The 19,707-nt window shown below is 38.1% G+C and overlaps 1 protein-coding gene across 12 annotated transcripts in view; it reads left to right on the top strand.

The window, feature by feature from the left end:
* SYTL4 (synaptotagmin like 4) overlaps positions 1-19,707 on the top strand; it is a 79,024-nt gene that overhangs the window by 34,329 nt on the left and 24,988 nt on the right. For 4 of the 12 annotated variants that reach the window (XM_072743868.1, XM_026006573.2, XM_026006580.2 and 1 more), the window contains 4 exons: positions 17,819-17,999; positions 18,257-18,472; positions 18,608-18,717; positions 18,952-19,054. In XM_072743868.1, coding sequence (XP_072599969.1) covers positions 17,890-17,999; positions 18,257-18,472; positions 18,608-18,717; positions 18,952-19,054 — 539 coding nt within the window. In that variant the 5' untranslated portion in view covers positions 17,819-17,889. Of the gene's footprint in view, positions 1-13,337; positions 13,415-15,460; positions 15,587-16,076; positions 16,225-17,818; positions 18,000-18,256; positions 18,473-18,607; positions 18,718-18,951; positions 19,055-19,707 lie in introns of all 12 variants that reach the window. The other 8 variants (XM_072743870.1, XM_072743863.1, XM_072743867.1 and 5 more) reach the window with 4 other exon arrangements.

The raw sequence follows: 19,707 nt of genomic DNA, 5'->3' as shown, positions 1-19,707 counted from the left end.
ATGGATGCTGTCTTTTGTCAAATGCTTTCTCTGCATCTAATGAAGGGATCATATGGTTCTTGGTTTTTCTCTTGCTGATATGATCAATCACATTGATTGTTTTACGAGTGTTGAACCAGCCTTGTGTCCTGGGAATAAATCCTACTTGGTCATGGTGAATAATTTTCTTAATGTACTGTTGGATCCAATTGGCTAGTATCTTGTTGAGAATTTTTGCATCCATGTTCATCAGGGATATTGGTCTATAATTCTCCTTTTTGGTGGGGTCTTTGGTTTCGGAGTTAAGGTGATGCTGGCCTCATAGAACGAATTTGGAAGTACTCCATCTCTTTCTATCTTTCCAAACAGCTTTAGTAGAATAGGTATGGTTTCTTCTTTAAACGTTTGATAGAATTCCCCTGGGAAGCCATCTGGCCCTGGACTTTTGTGTCTTGGGAGGTTTTTGATGACTGCTTCAATTTCCTCCCTGGTTATTGTTCAGGTTTTCTATTTCTTCCTGTTCCAGTTTTGGTAGTTTGTGGCTTTCCAGAAATATGTCCATTTCGTCTATATTGCCTACTTTATTGACGGAGAGATGTTCATAATATGTTTTTAAAATTGTTTGTATATCCTTGGTGTGGGTAGTGATCTCTCATTTCTCATTCATGATTTTCTATTATTTTGAGTCTTCTCTCTCTTCTTAATAAGGCTGAGCAATGGTTTATCTATCTTATTAATTCTTTCAAAGAACAAACTCCTGGTTTTGTTGATCTGTTCCACAGTTCTTCTGGTCTCGATTTCGTTGAGTTCTGTTCGAATCTTAATTAACTCTCTTCTTCTGCTGGGTGTAGGATCTATTTGCTGTTTTTTCTCTAGCTCCTTTAGGTGTAAGGTTAGCTTTTGTATTTGAGTTCTTTCCAGTTTTTGGATGTTTGCTTGTATTGTGATGTATTTCCCCCTCAGGACTGCTTTTGCTGCATCCCAAAGATTTTGAATGTTCGGATCTTCATTCTCATTAGTTTCCATGAATCTTTTTAATTCTTCCTTAATTTCCTGGTTGACCCTTTCATCTTTTAGCAGGATGGTCCTTGAGCTCCACGTGTTTGAAGTCCTTCCAAACTTCTTGTTGTGATTTAGTTCTAATTTCAAGTCATTATGGCCTGAGAATATGCAGGGGACGATCCCAATCTTTTGGTATCAGTTCAGACCTGATTTGTGACCCAGTATGTGGTCCATTCTGGAGAAAGTTCCATGTGCACTTGAGAAGAATGTGTATTCAGTTGAGTTTGGATGTAAAGTTCTGTAGATATCTGTGAAATCCATCTGGTCCAGTGTATCATTTAAAGCTCTCATTTCTTTGGAGATGTTGTGTTAGAAGACCTATCGAGTGTAGAAAGTGCTAGATTGAAGTCACCAAGTGTAAGTGTCTGATTATCTAAGTATGTCTTAACTTTGGTTATTAATTGATTTATATATTGGCAGCTCCCACATTCAAGGCATGTATATTGAGGATTGTTAAGTCCTCTTGTTGGATAGATCCTTTAAGTATGATATAGTGTCCCTCTTCATCTCTCACTACAGTCTTCGGGGTAAATTTTAGTTTATCTGATATAAGGATGGCTACCCCTGCTTTCCTTTGAGGACCATTTGAATGGTAAATGGTTCTCCAACCTTTTATTTTCAGGCTGTAGGTGTCCTTCTGTCTAAAATGAGTCTCTTGTAGACAGCAAATAGATGCGTCCTGCTTTTTTATTCAGTCTAGAACCCTGCGACTTTTGATGGGGTCATTTAAGCCTGTTCACGTTCAGAGTTACTATTGAAAGATATGAGTTTAGTGTCATCATGATATCTATTCAGTCCTTGTTTTTGTGGATTGTTCCACTCAACTTCTTCTTAAGGGGGAATTTTAAGAGTCCCCCTTAAAATTTCTTGCAGAGCTGGTTTGGAGGTCACATATTCTTTCAGTTCCTGCCTGTTTTGGAAGCTCTTTATCTCTCCTTCCATTCTGAATTAGAGGCTTGCTGGATAAAGTATTCTTGGTTGCATGTTTTTCTCATTTAGGACCCTGAATATATCCTGCCAGCCCTTTCTGGCCTGCCAGGTCTCTGTGGAGAGGCCTGCTGTTACCCTAATAATCCTCCCCATAAAAGTCAGGGTTTCTTGTCTCTTGCTGCTTTAAGGATCTTCTCTTTATCTTTGGAATTTGCAAGCTTAACTATTAAATGCCGAGGTGTTGAACAGTTTTTATTATTTTAGGGGGGGATCTCTCTATTTCCTGGATCTGAATGCCTGTTTCCCTTCCCAGATTAGGAAAGTTTTCAGTTATGATTTATTCAAATACATATTGTGGACCTCTGTGCCTTTTGGTGCCCTCAGGAACCCCAATTAAACGTAGGTTTTTCTTCCTCACGCTGTCACTTATTTCCCTTAATCTATCCTCATGGTCTTTTAATTGTGTGTCTCTTTTTTCCTCAGTTTCCCTCTTTGCCATCAACTTGTCTTCCATGTCACTCACTCCTTCTTCCACCTCATTAACCCTAGTCATTAGGCCTTCTAGTTTGGATTGCATCTCATTCAATTGATTTTTTAATTTCTGCCTGATTAGCTCTAAATTCTGCAGTCATGAAGTCTCTTGAGTCCTTTATGCTTTTTACTAGAGCCACCAGTAGCTTTGTAATAGTGCTTCTGAATTGGCTTTCTGACATTGAATTGTAATCCAGATTTTGTAACTCTGGGAGAGAGGACTGTTTCTGATTCTTTCTTTTGAGGTGAGGTTTTCCTTCTAGTCATTTTGCTCAGTGCAGAGTGGTCAAAAACAATTTGTATTGGGAAAAGGAGAAAAAGAGAGGAGAGAAAGAAGGAAGGAAAAGAGAAAAAGAAAAAAGAAAAAAGGAAGAAAAAAAGAGAAAAAGAAAAGAAAAAGAGAAAGAAAAAGAAAGGAAAAAAGGGTGGGGAAAGCAAATATAAATCAAAAAGAAAAAAAAACAAAAACAAAAAACACAAAACACGGGGGAGTATCTTCTGCTTCTGTATACTTTAAGTCCCTTGACTTCCCCTGGAACTTGTCCGTCTAGCTGGTCTTCTGGGGGAGGGTCCTGTTGTGCTGATTTTCAGGTGTTAGCACTTGGGGGAGCTGCTCTGCCCCCTGCCTGGTGCAGGGCTCAGTGAGTAATGTTTATCCTGTTTATCCTGTGAGGCCACCGTGAGGCTCAGTGGGGGTTGTTTACCCCGTGAGGCCCCAGGAGGAACAACTGCAGTGGCGGCGGCCAGGTCTGGAGCCCTGGATTCAGCTCCTGCAGTAACTACGGAGCTCTCCATCTGGAGGGCCTGGATGCTCCGGGGGTGGGGCCCCTGATCTGCTCATATCGGGGCAGGAGCGTCCTTGCTGTCCTGTGTCCTCCTGGCCTCTGCCTGTCCCAGGGGGAGGTCGGATCCTGGGCTGTGTCCCCGGTGCCCTGCGGTCCTGGGCCTGCGCTGTTGGAATTGCACTCCTGGCTGTGCAGCCCCCTCTCTGCGGAGCCACCGCCTGAGCCCCTCAGAGCTGCTCCCGGGTTCCGCCGTGCGCGCGGCAGCCCTTTAGGGAGCTCGGCGCACTCTCCCCGGGGCGCAGGTGTCTGTTAGTGTCCCCGGGAGCCCGAGGGCGTCCCCGCCCCTCCTGGGATCCTGCTCTAACTCCCTGGCAGTGCCTTTCCTTCCGGGAAGATTGGTGAAGCTCCTGCTTCTCCGGGATGGTGCTTTCCTTTTTTTTTTTTTGCCATTTTCTGTTTGTTTGTTTGTTTGTTTATTTATTTATTTATTTATTTATTATTTTTTAATAATAAATTTATTTTTTATTGGTGTTCAATTTACCAACATACAGCATAACACCCAGTGCTCATCCCGTCAAGAGCCCCCCTCAGTGCCCGTCACCCATTCACCCCCATCCCTCGCCCTCCTCCCCTTCCACCACCCCTAGTTCGTTTCCCAGAGTTAGGAGTCTTCATGTTCTGTCTGCCTTTCTGATATTTCCCACACATTTCTTCTCCCTTCCCTTATATTCCCTTTTGTTATTATTTATATTCTCCAAATGAATTCTGGGGACACTCGCCCAGGCCTTAGCCCGGCTCCTCGTGGGGCCCCTCCCCCTGGGATGCCTTTTTTTGTTTGTTTGTTTGTTTTTCTGTCTTCCTACCTTGATAGAAGTGTGAACTCTTCTCACTGGAGCATTCCAGCTGTTCTCTCTTTAAATCTCAGGCCAAATTCATAGATTTTCAAGATGATTTGAATGTCATCTAGGTAATTTGGTGGGGACAGGTGACTTGGGGACCCTACTCTTCTGCCATCTTGCCCCTCCCTCTCTTTTCACATTTTAAACAAATGATTCAAAACTCACTGAAATTCTTCATGGAAGAGGTACAAGATAAAACACATTTTAGGCTACAAAACTAAATAATAATGTTAACGATGTCAAATTTATTGTGTATTATTTAATCTTTATTAAAAAAAACATCTGCACAGTGAAGGAAACCATCGAAAAGGCAGCCTACCGAATGAGAAGAGATTTGTAAATGATATATCTGATAAGGGTTTAATATCCAAAATATATAAAGAATTTACATAACCCAACACCAAAAAACCCCCAAATAATGTGATTAAAAATGGGCAGGTGAACTGAATAGATATTTTCCCAAAGACATATAAGTCATCAACAGACACATGAAAAGATCTTCACAGTATCACTAATTATCATGGAAATGCTATTCAAAAACCACAATGAGATATCACCTTACACCTGTCAGAATAACTAAAATAAAAAAGACAGGGGTGCCTGGATGGTTCAGTTAGTTAAGTGTCTGCCTTTGGCTCAGATCATGGTCTCGGGGTCCTGGAATTGAACTCTGCATCAGGCTCCCTGCTCAACGGGGAGCCTGCTTCTCTCTCTCCTTCTGCCCCTTACTCCCCTGTTTGTGTTGTTGCTTAAATAAATAAGTAAATAAAATCACTGGGGAAAAAATGCCCCAAAACCAAAAAGACAAAAAATGACAAGGATGTGGAGAAAAAGGAACCCTTGTGTGCTGTTGGTAGGAATGCAAATTGGTGTAGCCTCTGTGGAAAAGAGTATGGAGGTTCCTCAAAAAATTTAAAATAGAATTACTGTATGATCCAGTAATTCCACTGGTGGTTATTTACCCAAAGAAGAAGAAACTACTAATTGAAAAAGATATACGCACCTCTGTTTATTGCAGCATTATGTACAATAGCCAAGATATGGAAGCAACTCAAGTGTCCACCAATAGATGAATGGAGATTGTGTGTGTGTGTGTGTGTGTGTGTGTGTGTGTGTGTATAGATAGATTGGTAGATAGATAGATAGAGGAATATTATTCAGCTGTAAAAAAAGAATGAGAACTTGCCATTTGTAATGACATGGGTGGACCTAAAGAGTATAATGCTACGGGCAATAATTCAGTCAGAAAAAGACAAATATACAATTTCACTTATGGAATTTAAGAAACCAAACAAATGAAAAAAGAAAAAAACAAAAACCCAGACTCTTAAATACAAGAACAAACTGGTGGTTCCCAGAGAGGAAGTGGGTGGGGGGGATGTGTGAAATAGACAAAGGGGATTAAGAGTACACTTCTCTTGATGAGCACTGAATAATGTATAGAACTGTTGAGTCGTATTGTACACCTGAAGCTAGTATACCACTATATGTTAATTATACTTCAATAAAAAATAAGATGCATATAAATAGATATGTCCATTTAGATGCACATTTTATAAAACACCTCTTAGAAGAAAAAACCCCTCTGACATAAAACAACATTTTATTGTTTGAATACATTTAGAATTTCCTAGTGTTTTATAGGTATTCTGGGGTGGTAAAACCTCTGATTACAAGATATAGTTATATTTAATTTTAAAACTTTAAAAAACTAACTTTATGGAGGTATAATTTACATATGATAAAATTTACATATGATAAACTACATTTTAAAAAGTATAGAGTTTGATAAATTTTGACATCTGATATATATATATATATATATATATATATATATATATATATAAACTATCACCAAAATCAAGACAGTAAACATTCTTTACCTTCAAGTTTCCTTGTGCCATTTTATAATCTTTCCTTCCTATCCTTCTCTACTATAAAACCCCTATCCAGCAGCTACTGATCTGTTTTCTGCCACTATACATTAATTTTCATTTTCTAGAGTTTTATAGGTATTCCTTTTTGTTCAACTTTTTTTTCAGTCAGCATTATTATTCTGAGACTGAGCTGTATTGCATATTGTAGTAGCTCATTCCTTTCTATTATTGAGTAGTATTCCATATACCACCTTTTAAAAAATCCATTCACATCTTAATAAACATTTGTGTTGTTTCTAGTTTTTGGCTATTATAACTAATGCTGTTATTAGCATTCACATGCAAATCTTTGCATGGACATATGTTTTTGCTTTTCTTGGGTAAATACCTATACATAGAAAGGCTGGGTCATATGGGAGATATATGTTTAACTTTTTGAGAAATTACTAAAATCTTTTCCAATGTGGCTGTACCATTTATATTCCCACTACAGTGCATGAGAGCTCTACTTGCTTCAAATCCTGGTCAACATTTGGTATACTTTTTAATCTAGCCATTACAATAACTGTGTAGTGGTATCTCATCATGATATTAGTTTGCATTTTACTTAATGATTAATGATGTTGAGCGTATTTTCATGAGTTGATTTGCTATTCATATGTTTTATCTGGTGATATATTAAAATTTAAAAAAATTAAAATATAATCCACTTAAACCCATTTAAATTTAAACCATTTAAAAATTTGGGTTCTGTAATTTTTCTATTTTTTTATTTTTTTCTGTAATTTTTTTAAATTATAGTTTTGAGATTTCATTATATATTAATATTCTGGATACAAGTCCTATTAGATATACTATTTGCAGATGTTTTCTTCTAGTAAATGTCTTTTTATTTTTTTTATCAGCATCTTTCAAAGGGGAGAATTTTTAATTTAATTTAAAAAAATTTTTTGTATATTTTTTATTGGAGTTTGATTTGCCAACATATAGTATAACACCAGTGCTCATCCCCTCAAGTGTCCCCTTCAGTGCCCATCACCCTGTCACCCCATCCCCCCGCTGACCTCCCCTTCCACTACTCCTTTTTCATTTCCTAGAGTTAGTAGTCTCTCATGTTTCGTCACCCTCTCTGATTTTTCCCACTCATTTTCTCTCCTGTGCCCTATGATCCCTTTCACTATTTTTTATATTTCCGATATGAATGAAACCATATAATGATTGTCCTTCTCCGATTGACTTACCTCACTCAGCATAATACCCTCCAATACCATCCACATCGAAGCAAATGGTGGGCATTCATCATTTCTAATGACTCAGTAATATTCCATTGTATACATAGACCACATCTTCTTTATCCATTCATCTTTCATTGGACACCGAGGCTCCTTCCACAGTTTGCCTATTGTGGACAATGCTATAAACATTGAGGTGCAGGTATCTCCGCCTTTCACTGCATCTGTATCTTTGGGGTAAATCCCCAGCAGTGCAATTGCTGGGACACAGGGTAGCTCTATTTTTAACTCTTGGAGGAACCTCCACTCAGTTTCCCAGAGTGGCTGTACCAGTTCACATTCCCACCAACAGTGCAAGGGGGTTGTGCTTTCTCTACATTCTCTCCAACAGTTGTTGTTTCCTGTCTTGTTAATTTTCCCCATTCTCACTGCTGTGAGGTGGTATCTCATTGTGGTTTTGATTTGTATTTCCCTGATGGCAAGTGATGTGGAGCATTTTCTCATGTGCTTGTTGCCCATGTGTATGTCTTCTTTGGTGAAATATCTATTCATGTCTTTTGCCCATTTCATGATTGGATTGTTTGTTTCTTGGGTGTTGAGTTTCATAAGTTCCTTATAGATATTGGATACTAGCCCTTTATCTGATATGTCATTTGCAAATATCTTCTCCCATTCTGTAGGTTGTCTTTCAGTTTTGTTGGCTGTTTCTTTTGCTGTGCAGAAGCTTTTTATCTGATTTGAATTAACTAATTAAAATTTAATTGATATTTAATTTTAATAATCATAATTTATTTAATAATTAATTTATTTGTAATAATATTTAATTATAACAATTATAATTTATTTAATTATTTAATTATAATTTAATAATGATAATTTTAATTAATTAATTATATTTGATTTGAATTAATTTTTTCTACTACAAAGTATAATCTGCTGCTAACCCCATTCTGTGTATTTTTTCATCTCAGATGTTGTAGTTTTCATCTCTAGGTTTGATTTGGGTATTTATAAAAGATCTTCCATGTCTTTATTTAACTTTTAAAAATTGGAATGCAGTTAAAATGACTGTTCTAATGATTTTTTTTTTTTTGCTAATTCTAACCTTTTTGTCAGTTCTTGGTGAGTTTATTATGATTTATCTCCTCTTCATGGACTGTATTTTCCTACGTTTTTGCATGCCTGTTAATTTTTTAAATTGAAGTATAATTGACACTTAGTGTTATATTAATTTCAGGTTTACACCATAATGATTTCATAACTCTCTAAGTTATGCTATGTTGAATTCGCCTCAAGTGTAGGTACAATCTGTTACCTTACAACACTATTAAAATGTCATTGACCGTGTTCCCTATGCTGTACCTTTCATCATTGTGACTTATTCATTCCAAAACTGGAAACCTGTACCTCCCACGCCCCTTCACCCATTTACTTGTTATTCCACACCCCCTGCACTCTGCCAACCACTAGTTTGTTCTTAGTTTCTTTTTTTGTTTATTTATTTGTTTCATTTTTAAAGATTCCACATACAAATGAAATCATATGGTATTTGCCTTTCCGTATATGACTTATTTAATTTAGCATAATACCCTCTAGCTTCATCCATTTCATTGTAAATCATGCCTGTTAGTTTTTTATTGGGTACCATATATTGTGAATTTTACTTTGCTGAGTGCTGCATATTTTTATATTACTACAAATATACTTGAGCTCTGTTCTGGGATGTACTTGAATTACTTGGAAACAGATTGATCCTTTCAGGCTGTTTTGTTTAGATTCATTAGGCAGGACAAGAGCAGTATACATATTCTGGGGCTAATTAATTCCCATTATGGAACCAAGACTCTTATGAGTACTTTGTCTCATGCCCTGTGAATCATAAAGTTTTTCAATTTGTGTGGTAGAACAGGCACTATTCCTGGCCCTATGTGGGTGACAGTGTTCTTTTGAATCCTTTCAGTTGGTTCTGTCCTTGGCCTAGGGTACTTTCATCACAGGCATGCCATGCACTGACCAGTGCTCTGCTGAATACTCAAGGGAAACCCTTGGCAGCTCCCTAATGATCTGTGTGCAACTCTCTCAGGTACTCTGTCCTATGAACTTTAGCCACCTGAGTTTTCTGACTCTCAGCTCTGTCACCTCAGCTCAAGGAATTTACCAAGTTCTGCTTACATCCCTGTTCCCTGCACCATAGCCTGGAAACTGTCTCAAGACAGTGAGCCTGGAAAATCAGAGTTCTCACCCTATTATTATCTCTCAGGGATCTCAGATCTTCATTGCCTGATGTTCAGTGTCTTGAAAGCAACAACTGTTTCATATATTTTATCCATTTGGGGCAGTGGCTTGCTTCAGGCAAGGTGGAAATCCATTTTTTTGTTACTTCATCTTAGCTAGAATTAGAAGTACACTGACATTCAAAAATCCCAAATTTTAGGGGCAGCCTGGGTGGCTCAGTGGTTTAGCAGCACCTTCAGCCCACGGCCTGATCCTGGAGACCTGGGATTGAGTCCCATGTCAGGCTCCCTGCATGGAGCCTGCTGCTCCCTCTGCCTGTGTCTCTGCTGCCGCACCCCCCGCCCCCGCCGTGTCTCTCATGAGTGAATAAAATCTTTTAAAAAATCCCAAATTTTCATTACCAATTATAATTTGTAGCCCAGTTTCATTCTAACCTTTCAAAATATAGACACTATCACATTTTTGTCATAGCTATATCAATTCTGATTATCTATATTCAAGAATATACAGAATCTGACACATAGCAGTGTAAATCTCATCACTAGTCAGTTCCTGTATAAAACATAGTATCGTTTGCGTAACAACAGCAGTTTAATTTGGAGCTTCTTGGTTAAACTAATATACTTTGAAAGACTCTGGTTCACTTTTTCATGTTCAGTTAAGTATAAATTTTACCAAAATTGTCCGTTTTCCTTGGTCCAAACAGCAAAATGCTCTTAACATATCACTTTGATGGGACATAACCGATAATCCAATAGAATTTATATGCAAGACCATCACATAATTACTACTTGTAGGTTTATAGGAACACATTAGTACCAGTTCAGTCTTTTTGTCCTTGAACATGGATCAGTTTTTCTGAAATTCTGTCACTTGAATATTGTCAGCATAGTTTCTCATTTCTAAAAACAATGAAACTTTAAATGGTGTCTAGATGCACTTTAACTCGCGATTTGTCTATATTCTTTAAAAGAAAGTAAATGCCATTTTCAAGTCCCAGTTAAGTCTTTTTTTAAAAGATTTTATTTATTTAGTCGAGAGAGAGAGAGAGGCAGAGACATAGGCAGAGAGAGAAGCAGGCTCCGTGCAGGGAGCCTGATGTGGGGCTCAATCCTGGGACCAGGATCATGCCCTGGGCTTAAGGCAGGTGCTCAACCACTGAGCCACCCAGATGTCCCCCAGTTCAGTCTTAAAGCATGAGTACACATATAAACCTGACAAAATAAAGTAACAGATAACATTCTCTGTTATCAACATTCTTTTTTAAAAAGATTTTATTTATTTATGAGAGAGAGAGAGAGAGAGAGGCAGAGACACAGGCAGAGGGAGAAGCAGGCTCCATGCAGGGAGTCTGATGAGGGACTCGATCCTGGAGTTCCAGGATCATGCCCTGGGCCAAAGGCAGGCGCTAAACCACTGAGCCGCCCAGGGATCCCTCTGTTATCAACATTCTTTTTTGTTGTTGTTGTTATCAACATTCTTGAACACTACTTCAAGCACTTTACATATTTTAAAAACTCATTTAATCTTTATAACAAGCCCCAAAGGGTAGGTAATTATCTTCATTTTACAAATGAGGAAATTGAAGCAGTGAGAGGTATAGTAACTTGCCCAGGGTCACACAACTATTGAATAGTGAGGTTGGAATTCAAATGTAAGCAGTCTGGCTCCAGAGTCTGTACTCTTAACCATGACACCATCCTGCTTCAGGAAAACAAAAACCACTTTTCTCTCACCTCTATTACTGCTCTTCAAATTCTGTGAGTTAAGTTTAAACACATACATAGATTTCTGGGTGAAGACATTCAGTAAACATTTATTGAACGTATATTGTGTATCAGACACTGTGCTAAGTAAGTTCCTGAGGATATGAAGTCCAGTTACAGTGCCTGCCCCCAAGGAGGTTGCATATGGTATAAGTTTCTAGTTTGAACATGCACTATGTATTTAGGAGAGAGAGAGGTACCAAGGTGCCCAACAAAGTAAACACAGTTTCAACTTTGGGAGCACGAACAATGATTTTTAATGTAAATACTATTTTTATAAGGATTTCTACATTTTTAATCATATTTTGGGCCCTTGTCCAAGGTCATATACCTAATAAGTAGCAAAGCTAAGATTTGAATCTAAGTCTGTCTTACACCATTATGTTCATTCTATGCTTCCTACCAGTTGACCCAGTTTTTTGTTTTTATACCTCATCTTCAGAATTTAAAATAACTCAAGAGCAGTCTCGCCACCACTTCTTGAAAACTAGCTGTTAGTATTAATGTTCACTTATTAATTATTATTATCTTCTAATCTCTAGGTTTAGGGTATAATTAGCTATATCTACTTGGATCTGTAATTGAGAGAGTATGTTAACCTTCCATTTTGATAGATTTTCAGCTTCCCCTGGCTTTTGTATTTGGGTTAAAATATCCTGAATTTTGAGTGGTAAGTGTATATAATTTTCCAAGTCAACAAACCATCCTTTCTAAAATAACTTCCCATGGGTATGAGGTCCCACAAGGGTGCCATATTAAGATATTTAATCTGAGTCTTGACACCCCACAATTAACATGGAACAAATTGTCCATCAGAGTTTGGGCATGGAAACTCATGTTACCTGAGCTGTGGTTTTCTCAATAGATAATCCTTGCTCTTTTGACAACACATCTGGGACTGAATTTCAGTGAAGAGTGTTAACAAGTAATTTTGGGGTTTGGTTTCTCCACTAAACCGTAGTATTCATCAGTTGGGAGAATATGAAAGGTCACAGGTTTCCTAACTTCAAACCTGTCTGGTTTTACCTGTGCATCCATGATTTTTCTAAGTTATGCTTTTCAAGATGTGTTATATCACCTACCATAAAACTATTTGCATAAAAAGCATTACTTTTATTCCACATTTTCCTTTTTGAATTTCTAGAAGACATTCTACAGTATGGGAGTGACAGTGGTGGTAAAACAGCCAGCAGGTTTTCTTCTATTAAGATATTAATGATAGATTTGGTACAGTTCTAATTTTTTTTAAAGATTTTATTTAGTTATTCATGGTAGACCTAGAGAGGGAGAGGCAGAGACACAGGCAGAGGGAGAAGCAGGCTCCACGCAGGGAGCCCCACGCAGGACTCGATCCCAGGACTCCAGGATTGTACCCTGGGCCAAAGGCAGGCGCTAAACCACTGAGCCACCCAGGGATCCCCTACAGTTCTAATTTTTGTTTGACCTATGAGTTACTTAGAAATGTCTTTAAATTTCCATAATGTTTTGGGATTAGAAATGATCTTTTGTTATTGACCTCATATTTAATTCCATTGAAGTCAGAGACCCTGATCTGTATGAGAATGGTTTCTCTGAAATTTACTGAGACTTGTATTATAACTTAGTACATGATAATTTTTGAGGTAGATGTTCCATTTGTACTTGAAAAGAATGTAATTTTCCAGTTGGATATAGATTTCTATATATGTCCACTAAATCAAGCTTACTTTGTTGTTGAACTTGTCTATATATTTATTAATTTTTTATCTGCCTGTTCTGTCAGTAACTGAAAGAGGTATGTTAATCTTTCATTTTGATGGTTGAATTTTTAATTTTTCTTTGGTATACTTAATCTTCCTTTATATATTTGGAAGTGTTAAATTAGGGCATACAGGCTTATTTACTCTATGTACTGATTTTCTTTATGTGTTATAATGCTTTTATTATCTCAAAGTTTTATTTTTTAGATGTTAATGTAGCTACATCACCTTTCTTTGGGTTGGCATTTACCTGGTATATCTTTTTCCATCTTATTTTCAATCTTTCCTCATCTTTGTTTTAGATGTGTCCCTTGTAAAATGGCACTTAGCTGGATTTTTAAAAATGTTATCCAGTCTGTTAACCTCTGCATTTTAACGGGTGAGTTTTGCTCATATATGTTTTTTTAACGTTCACTAATAACATTGGAGCTTGTTTTTACCATCTTCTTTTTGCTATTTGTCTCATTTTTTTCCTATGCTTTCCTTTTTGTCCTTGCTTCAAAAATTTTTTTTCTTATCCTGTTTTCTTCTCCCCACTACTGATTATGCAAGATTGCATCTCAAGCGAACTGACTGGTGACAGGGTTAGGGTTTGAAACTACCCATGGTCAGAGGTGGGGTTGGAGTGAGATGGCTTTTCTGAAAGGAGTCATATTGGCAAGTTATGGGGGAGAGGAGGCAGGGAGCTGAGGATGTCATAGGTGGTGGATTCTAAATCCTTTTTCTTTACAAATGTGAAACAAGGATGTCTGATAGGAACTGGAGGAAAGGGAAGTAGGAGTATGAGATGGGACTAATGAAGGCTTAAAAATAGAACCTGAAGCAAAACTAGGTAAAGCAAAACTAGGTGAAAACCTGAACTAAGAGCCAGTAAAAAGACATAAAAGTGACAGTGAGGGTCCACCTGAGGTTGGAGACCAAGAATTGTGTAGGGCTTGGGTATAGGAGCATAAAAGGCAAGACTATAGCTTTGGTACAGATTTGGGATTTTGATGGGCAGTTGTAGCAGAGGGATGAAGATGCATGGATATGGAAGATACTTGTGAGAATGGTTCAAACATTGAGTCATTTGGAGTCCAGTTTGGTTTGGAAAGGAAAACAGATCAGCAGGAGGCAAGGAGACCAAGAGAAAATGAAAGATGGACTTAAGAGACTGTGGTCTTTTTTTTAAGATTTTATTTTTTATTCATGAGAGATACACAGAGAGAGCCAGAGACACAGGCAGAGGGAGAAGCAGGCTCCCTGCAGGGAGCCTGATGTGGGACTCGATCCCGGGACTCTGGGATCATGCCTTGAGCTGAAGGCATATGCTCAACCACTGAGCCACCCAGGCATCCCACGAGAGAGACTGTGGTCTTGAAGTGGTTGAAGAACAGCTCTAGTGGGAATGAGCTATGGTCAGAAAAATGGGGATTACTGAATTTAAGATTTTAGGAGGAAGCAGTTCTGGTTGATCTGGTCCATAAGTGAAAAACAGAGAGAAGATATACAACATTAGCAGTTCCATTTTCTTATGGTGCTGTATTTATTTCCTCAATGATGTTCTTACATCTGTCGGTCTTAATATTACTTGGTCTCATTATTGTGTCAGTGTGCCTGTTTTATTACTTATCATTCCCAGTGTACCTGTGCCAGCCATCCTTGGTCTTTAGCTGCTAGGCAATTGGTAGATACCTATTTTATTCATGAGCAGCTGATATTTTAGCCAGTGCTCCATTCATAATCACATAGAAGAGAATCCATTTGCACAATGCTTTTGATAGCTCTGATAAACATTTTACAATAGTTTTGGCCATGATCCTGCCTGGACAGAGCCTGTAGAGTGCTAGCTCTAGAATCAGATTGCCTGGGCTTGAATCCCAGCAACTTTACTTACTCTGTTTACTACTGGGCAAGTTAACCTAACCTTTCCTGGATCCTCATCTATAAAATAGGGATAATAATACTACTGCGTTCTTAGGGTTGTTGTGAGGATTAAATTAATATATATAAAGTACTGCATTGTCTGCCATTATTGTCAATTCTCAATAAATGGAACTAATGGGGTGATGATCAGCAGTAGTGGCAGCAGGTGCAACACTTTTTTCACAATATCATGTTAGGTGCTGGGCCAGATACAAAGAAGAATATTGAAAAAGCCCTTGTTCTCAGAGAGTGTAATATTCTCCTTGGTTTGAAAACTAAGAATTCTTTCTCAAGATTATCTAAGAAAGGGTCCATGAAGGAAACTTCGTGTCTTACAGTTCAATAAAGACCAGGAAATAGCCAAGTCAAGAAACTGTTGATGGAACCTTATAACTATGCTGCATTGTTTATAGTCTTTATTGTCCTGTAGGTAATTGGAAAAAAAAAGAGTGGAAAAGGGCTCATGGTCTAGTTTTAAGGGAGAGCAGAAAAGGTAAAGATGATCCTCATTTCCTTTCAGCTTTGTCTACCCTGAGCACTTTGACTGCCATGACTACCAAATCTGTACTTTCAGATACAGTCACTCTTCCTGAGGACCAGCCCTGTGCCTCCAACTACTTTCTGAGCCTAATTACCTGGATATCCTGTATGTAGCACAAACTCAATATGACTAAAATGAACCTTCTTGCTTTACTTCCATACCTGTTTCTTCTCTTATAACTCTTCTCACTGTTAGGATTATTACTAATCTATCAGTTGTTAAACCAAGACAGGTAAGGTAAGGCATCTTTGTGCCTTCTTCATCCTCTTAGTCACTCCATTCTGTTACTTCTGCTTCTCAAACTTGATTCTCTGCTCTTTGTCTTGCTGCCCTGGGTTACGCCTGCCCTGTAGCAGATTCAGCAAGTATGTGTATTGTTAAACATGGATTTCAAACATTGTGATTGGCCCTGTAACATACAGTATTTCACTTTCTTGATAACTTTGTGAAATATATCATTTTGCACATGAGAAACTAGAGGGTGACAAATAAAATGACTTGCCAAGTTGGGTAGAGGTGCACTTGGTAAACATAGATTGTCTTTTGTCTGGACTATTACAATAATCCCCTGTCTCCTCTGAAATTTCTTTTTTAGGACTTAAAAGTAAGACTTCTTTACGTAAAAAAATCATAACTATATACAGTAAAAAAAGTGAAAGTTGCCCCTCCCAATCCTCCGCAAGAGAAACCAATGATCGTGGTTTTTGTTCCAGACTTTTTTCTCTGCATATACAAATGTATAGGTAAATACTTTACCAAACAAATCATTCAGTATAGTCTGGCAACTACTTATTTTTTCTACTCCAAGATGCATTTTCAAACAGATCTACCACATTTCTTAATGGTTGCATGGTATGCCATTATATGGAAGTATTTTTTTTAAAGAACTTCTTTGTTTTGTTCTTACAAATAATGTTACAGTAACATTCTTGTATATATATTGTTCTATGCACATTTGTATGAATATTTCTATAGGTAGATTCTTAGAAGTGGTATTGCTTGGGTAAGGAATGCACATATTTTACAGTGTGTTATGTACTTCCAGATTGCACTTCAGTTTGTCTTTTGAATCAGTTCTTTTGTACTAAAGCTAGAGTAAAATGGATTTAATCATTTAATTTCCCAACATCAAAAACAAAGCAACAACAAACATGTTTGATGGACTTCTATTGTCTATGTAATAAATGCAAAAAATCTTAATTTTCAAGAATGCAAGTTATAGGGGTGGCTGGGTGGCTCAGTCAGTTAAGCCTCTGCCTTTGGCTCAGAGTCCTGGGATAATGCCCTACATTGAGGCTCCCTGCTTAGCAGAGAGTCTGCTTTTCCCCTCTCCCTCTGCGTCTTTTCCTGCCTCTCTCCCTGCTCATTCTTTCTCTCTCTCTCAAATAAGTAAATAAATAAAACTTTAAAAAAAGAATGAGAGTTATAAAATTTAGCCCAAACCTATCTTTCCTACCATTTCCTCCCACCAACAAAAATATGCTGCTTTATAAGGAAAAATTCACCTCTTCTGTGAAACCTTCCATGTATACAGGTCATTCTCTTCTCTCTCTATGCAAGATAGAATTAATTGCTTCCTTCTTTAGGTTCCCATAGCATTTAATTTATTATCCCTCTGATAGCACTTAGTGCATTGTACTGTATTTATGCGTATCTGTGTCCCCTACTAGTCTGCGAACTTAAGGACAGGAATTGTGTCTTAGTCATCACTGTATCCCTAGCACTTTGCACAATGCACGTCAGAGTGAGTGCTTAACAAATGTGCATGAAATGGATGAAGATATTCTTCAGGTAGTGGTAGCAATAAGAACTTTGGGAGATAGAGTAGGTGATGGAACTTTTAGAGTATAGCATAAAGCTATCTGAGTCCTGAGAACACAGAAGCTGGTCAGGAAAGGAAAAATGGGCTTCAACTGGCAGAAGTCCCCATGTGGTTTTCTTCTCTACTACAGAGACCAGCTGTCTGATTATTTGGTTTAATAGATTTGGAACTTGGGAAAATGTAAAGTATTGAAAAATTGGATGATCTAGGATTCACTTGCTCTAGGGAGAGTTCAACTCAGCTGTTCTGTGCTTATTCCAGACTAATGTGCTCATGCTGAAAGACTCAGCCCTTTTCCAGAGTCATGAATAAGTTATCCTTCTTGAAAATCTAGAGCTGCCTCATTTTCAAGGGCAGGATTCAGGTGGGAGTAGGAATGGTAAATAGGTCAGATATTTCTACATTGTCTTTTTGTCCTGGCTTAAGGGGAAAGTAGCCTACTAAGAGGTTCTAGGGCTGTGGGACTACTCTGGAGTAAATTATCTGTGTGAAAAATAGTCCTTATCTTATTTCAGGCAACTGTGGTGGCTTTCCTGGTCTGATTGATTTGAAGAAAGAAGAGTAGAATAAAAATATAGAATAAATCATGTCAGAGATACTTGACCTCTCTTTTCTCTCTGAGATGGAGAGGGATTTGATCCTCAGTGTTCTACAACGAGATGAGGAGCTCCGGAAAGCAGATGAGAAAAGGATTAGGTAAGCATTCCGGAAAAAGCATGGGTGCCCAGACCTTTGACCAATTTTATCTGGACCTTTCCTTATACCTCCCATGTGACTTTCAGAAGAACTTATGTATAAGTATACAATTCCTCCCTTGGGCTCTGAAGTTGTTGCTTCTGTAGAACCAAATTTTAATTACCAAACCAAAGTCTTACTGTCTACCACTCAACAACTCTCCATGCAACCTATGCAGACTGTGAACGCACTTGTGCTTCTCTTTGGGGTCTTGGCAGGCGACTGAAGAATGAGCTACTGGAGATCAAAAGGAAAGGGGCCAAGAGGGGCAGCCAATACTATAGCGATCGGACCTGTGCCCGGTGCCAGGAGAGCCTGGGCCGTTTGACTCCCAAGACCAACACTTGTCGGGGTTGTAATCACCTGGTGTGTCGGGACTGCCGCATCCAGGAAAGCAGTGGTACCTGGAGGTGTAAGGTGTGCACCAAGGAGATGTGAGTATCGCCTGTGGAGAGAGGCAAGGAGGCCCTGGCTGTGGGGAGAATTTCCCTCCTTGGTCTTTGTTAGTTGAATGGCAAGAGCCATTTAAAAAAAAAATTCACTTGTCACTTTCCTTTATTCCTTCTCAGAGAGCTGAAGAAGGCAACTGGAGATTGGTTTTATGATCAGAAAGTGAATCGCTTTGCTTACCACACAGGCAGTGAGATAATTAGGATGTCCCTGCGCCGCAAACCTGCAGGTACTGGCCCTGTCTGGAAATGGTTTTGTTTTGTTTTGTTTTTGAGGTACTTGACGTCAGTGAAAGATCCCTTGGCTTGGAATCCTATTATATATTCTTACTAGTGGTGTCTTTACTTCATGGGCTCTGTGGGGAATATAAAGATTATATTGCCATCCCTTCTGCAAGTGGGATGTGTTTCCATCCCCCTCCTCTCATTACCACCACTCTGCCATGCTTTTGTTTACCTCAAAGTGAATAAAAGAGAGACAGTGGGACAGTCCCTTCTTCATCAGTCACAGATGGATGATATCTGGCCAGGAAGAAGGATCGTTCAGGAGCAACAGAAGGAGCCCAGGTAAGAACTAGCAATCATTTACAGAGATGCTACACATCCTTTGAATTCTATTATTTTAAACTTTGTTCTATTTATCAAAGAAGAGCTGTTTATGACAGGAAAATTTGGAAAGTATAGAAAAGAATAAAGAAAGAGGGGGAAAATCTATTGCTACCACTCACATGTTAACATTAACATTTTGGAATATTTACTCTCTTCTTTTTAAGACCAATTTAAAGATGAATAAAAATAACACATACTCATGATTAAAAATTTAACCTGTACAGGAAACAATAAAGAAAGCAACTAATCACCCAAATTCCTAATACCCACAGTACTCATATGTGAAAATTATTTAAGGTATCATTTGTCTATATATGCAGGTAGAAGGATGGGTGGGTGGATAGGCTGAAAAACCTGTATAATATTGGATCATAATATATACATTAAAAGCATGCTATTTAATTTTACTTGAATTTAACAGAATAAAACAGAAGAAATAAAATTGAAGAATTGCTCATCTTCAGATAAATGTTTCTTTACCATAAAAGATACTAATCTTTAACATCCCTCTAAGAAAAAAAATCATAAAATCTATTGAGTAGTCATTTTTTTCCTAGTGTCTTTTAGGGAATAGTTTTATTGAGATAGAATTCACATACCATACAATTCAC

The sequence above is a fragment of the Vulpes vulpes genome, chromosome X (assembly GCF_048418805.1).
Source record: "Vulpes vulpes isolate BD-2025 chromosome X, VulVul3, whole genome shotgun sequence".
Lineage (NCBI taxonomy): Eukaryota > Metazoa > Chordata > Mammalia > Carnivora > Canidae > Vulpes > Vulpes vulpes.
The sequence above is the reverse complement of the archived record's forward strand: the minus strand, read 5'-3'. Positions and strand labels throughout refer to the sequence as shown.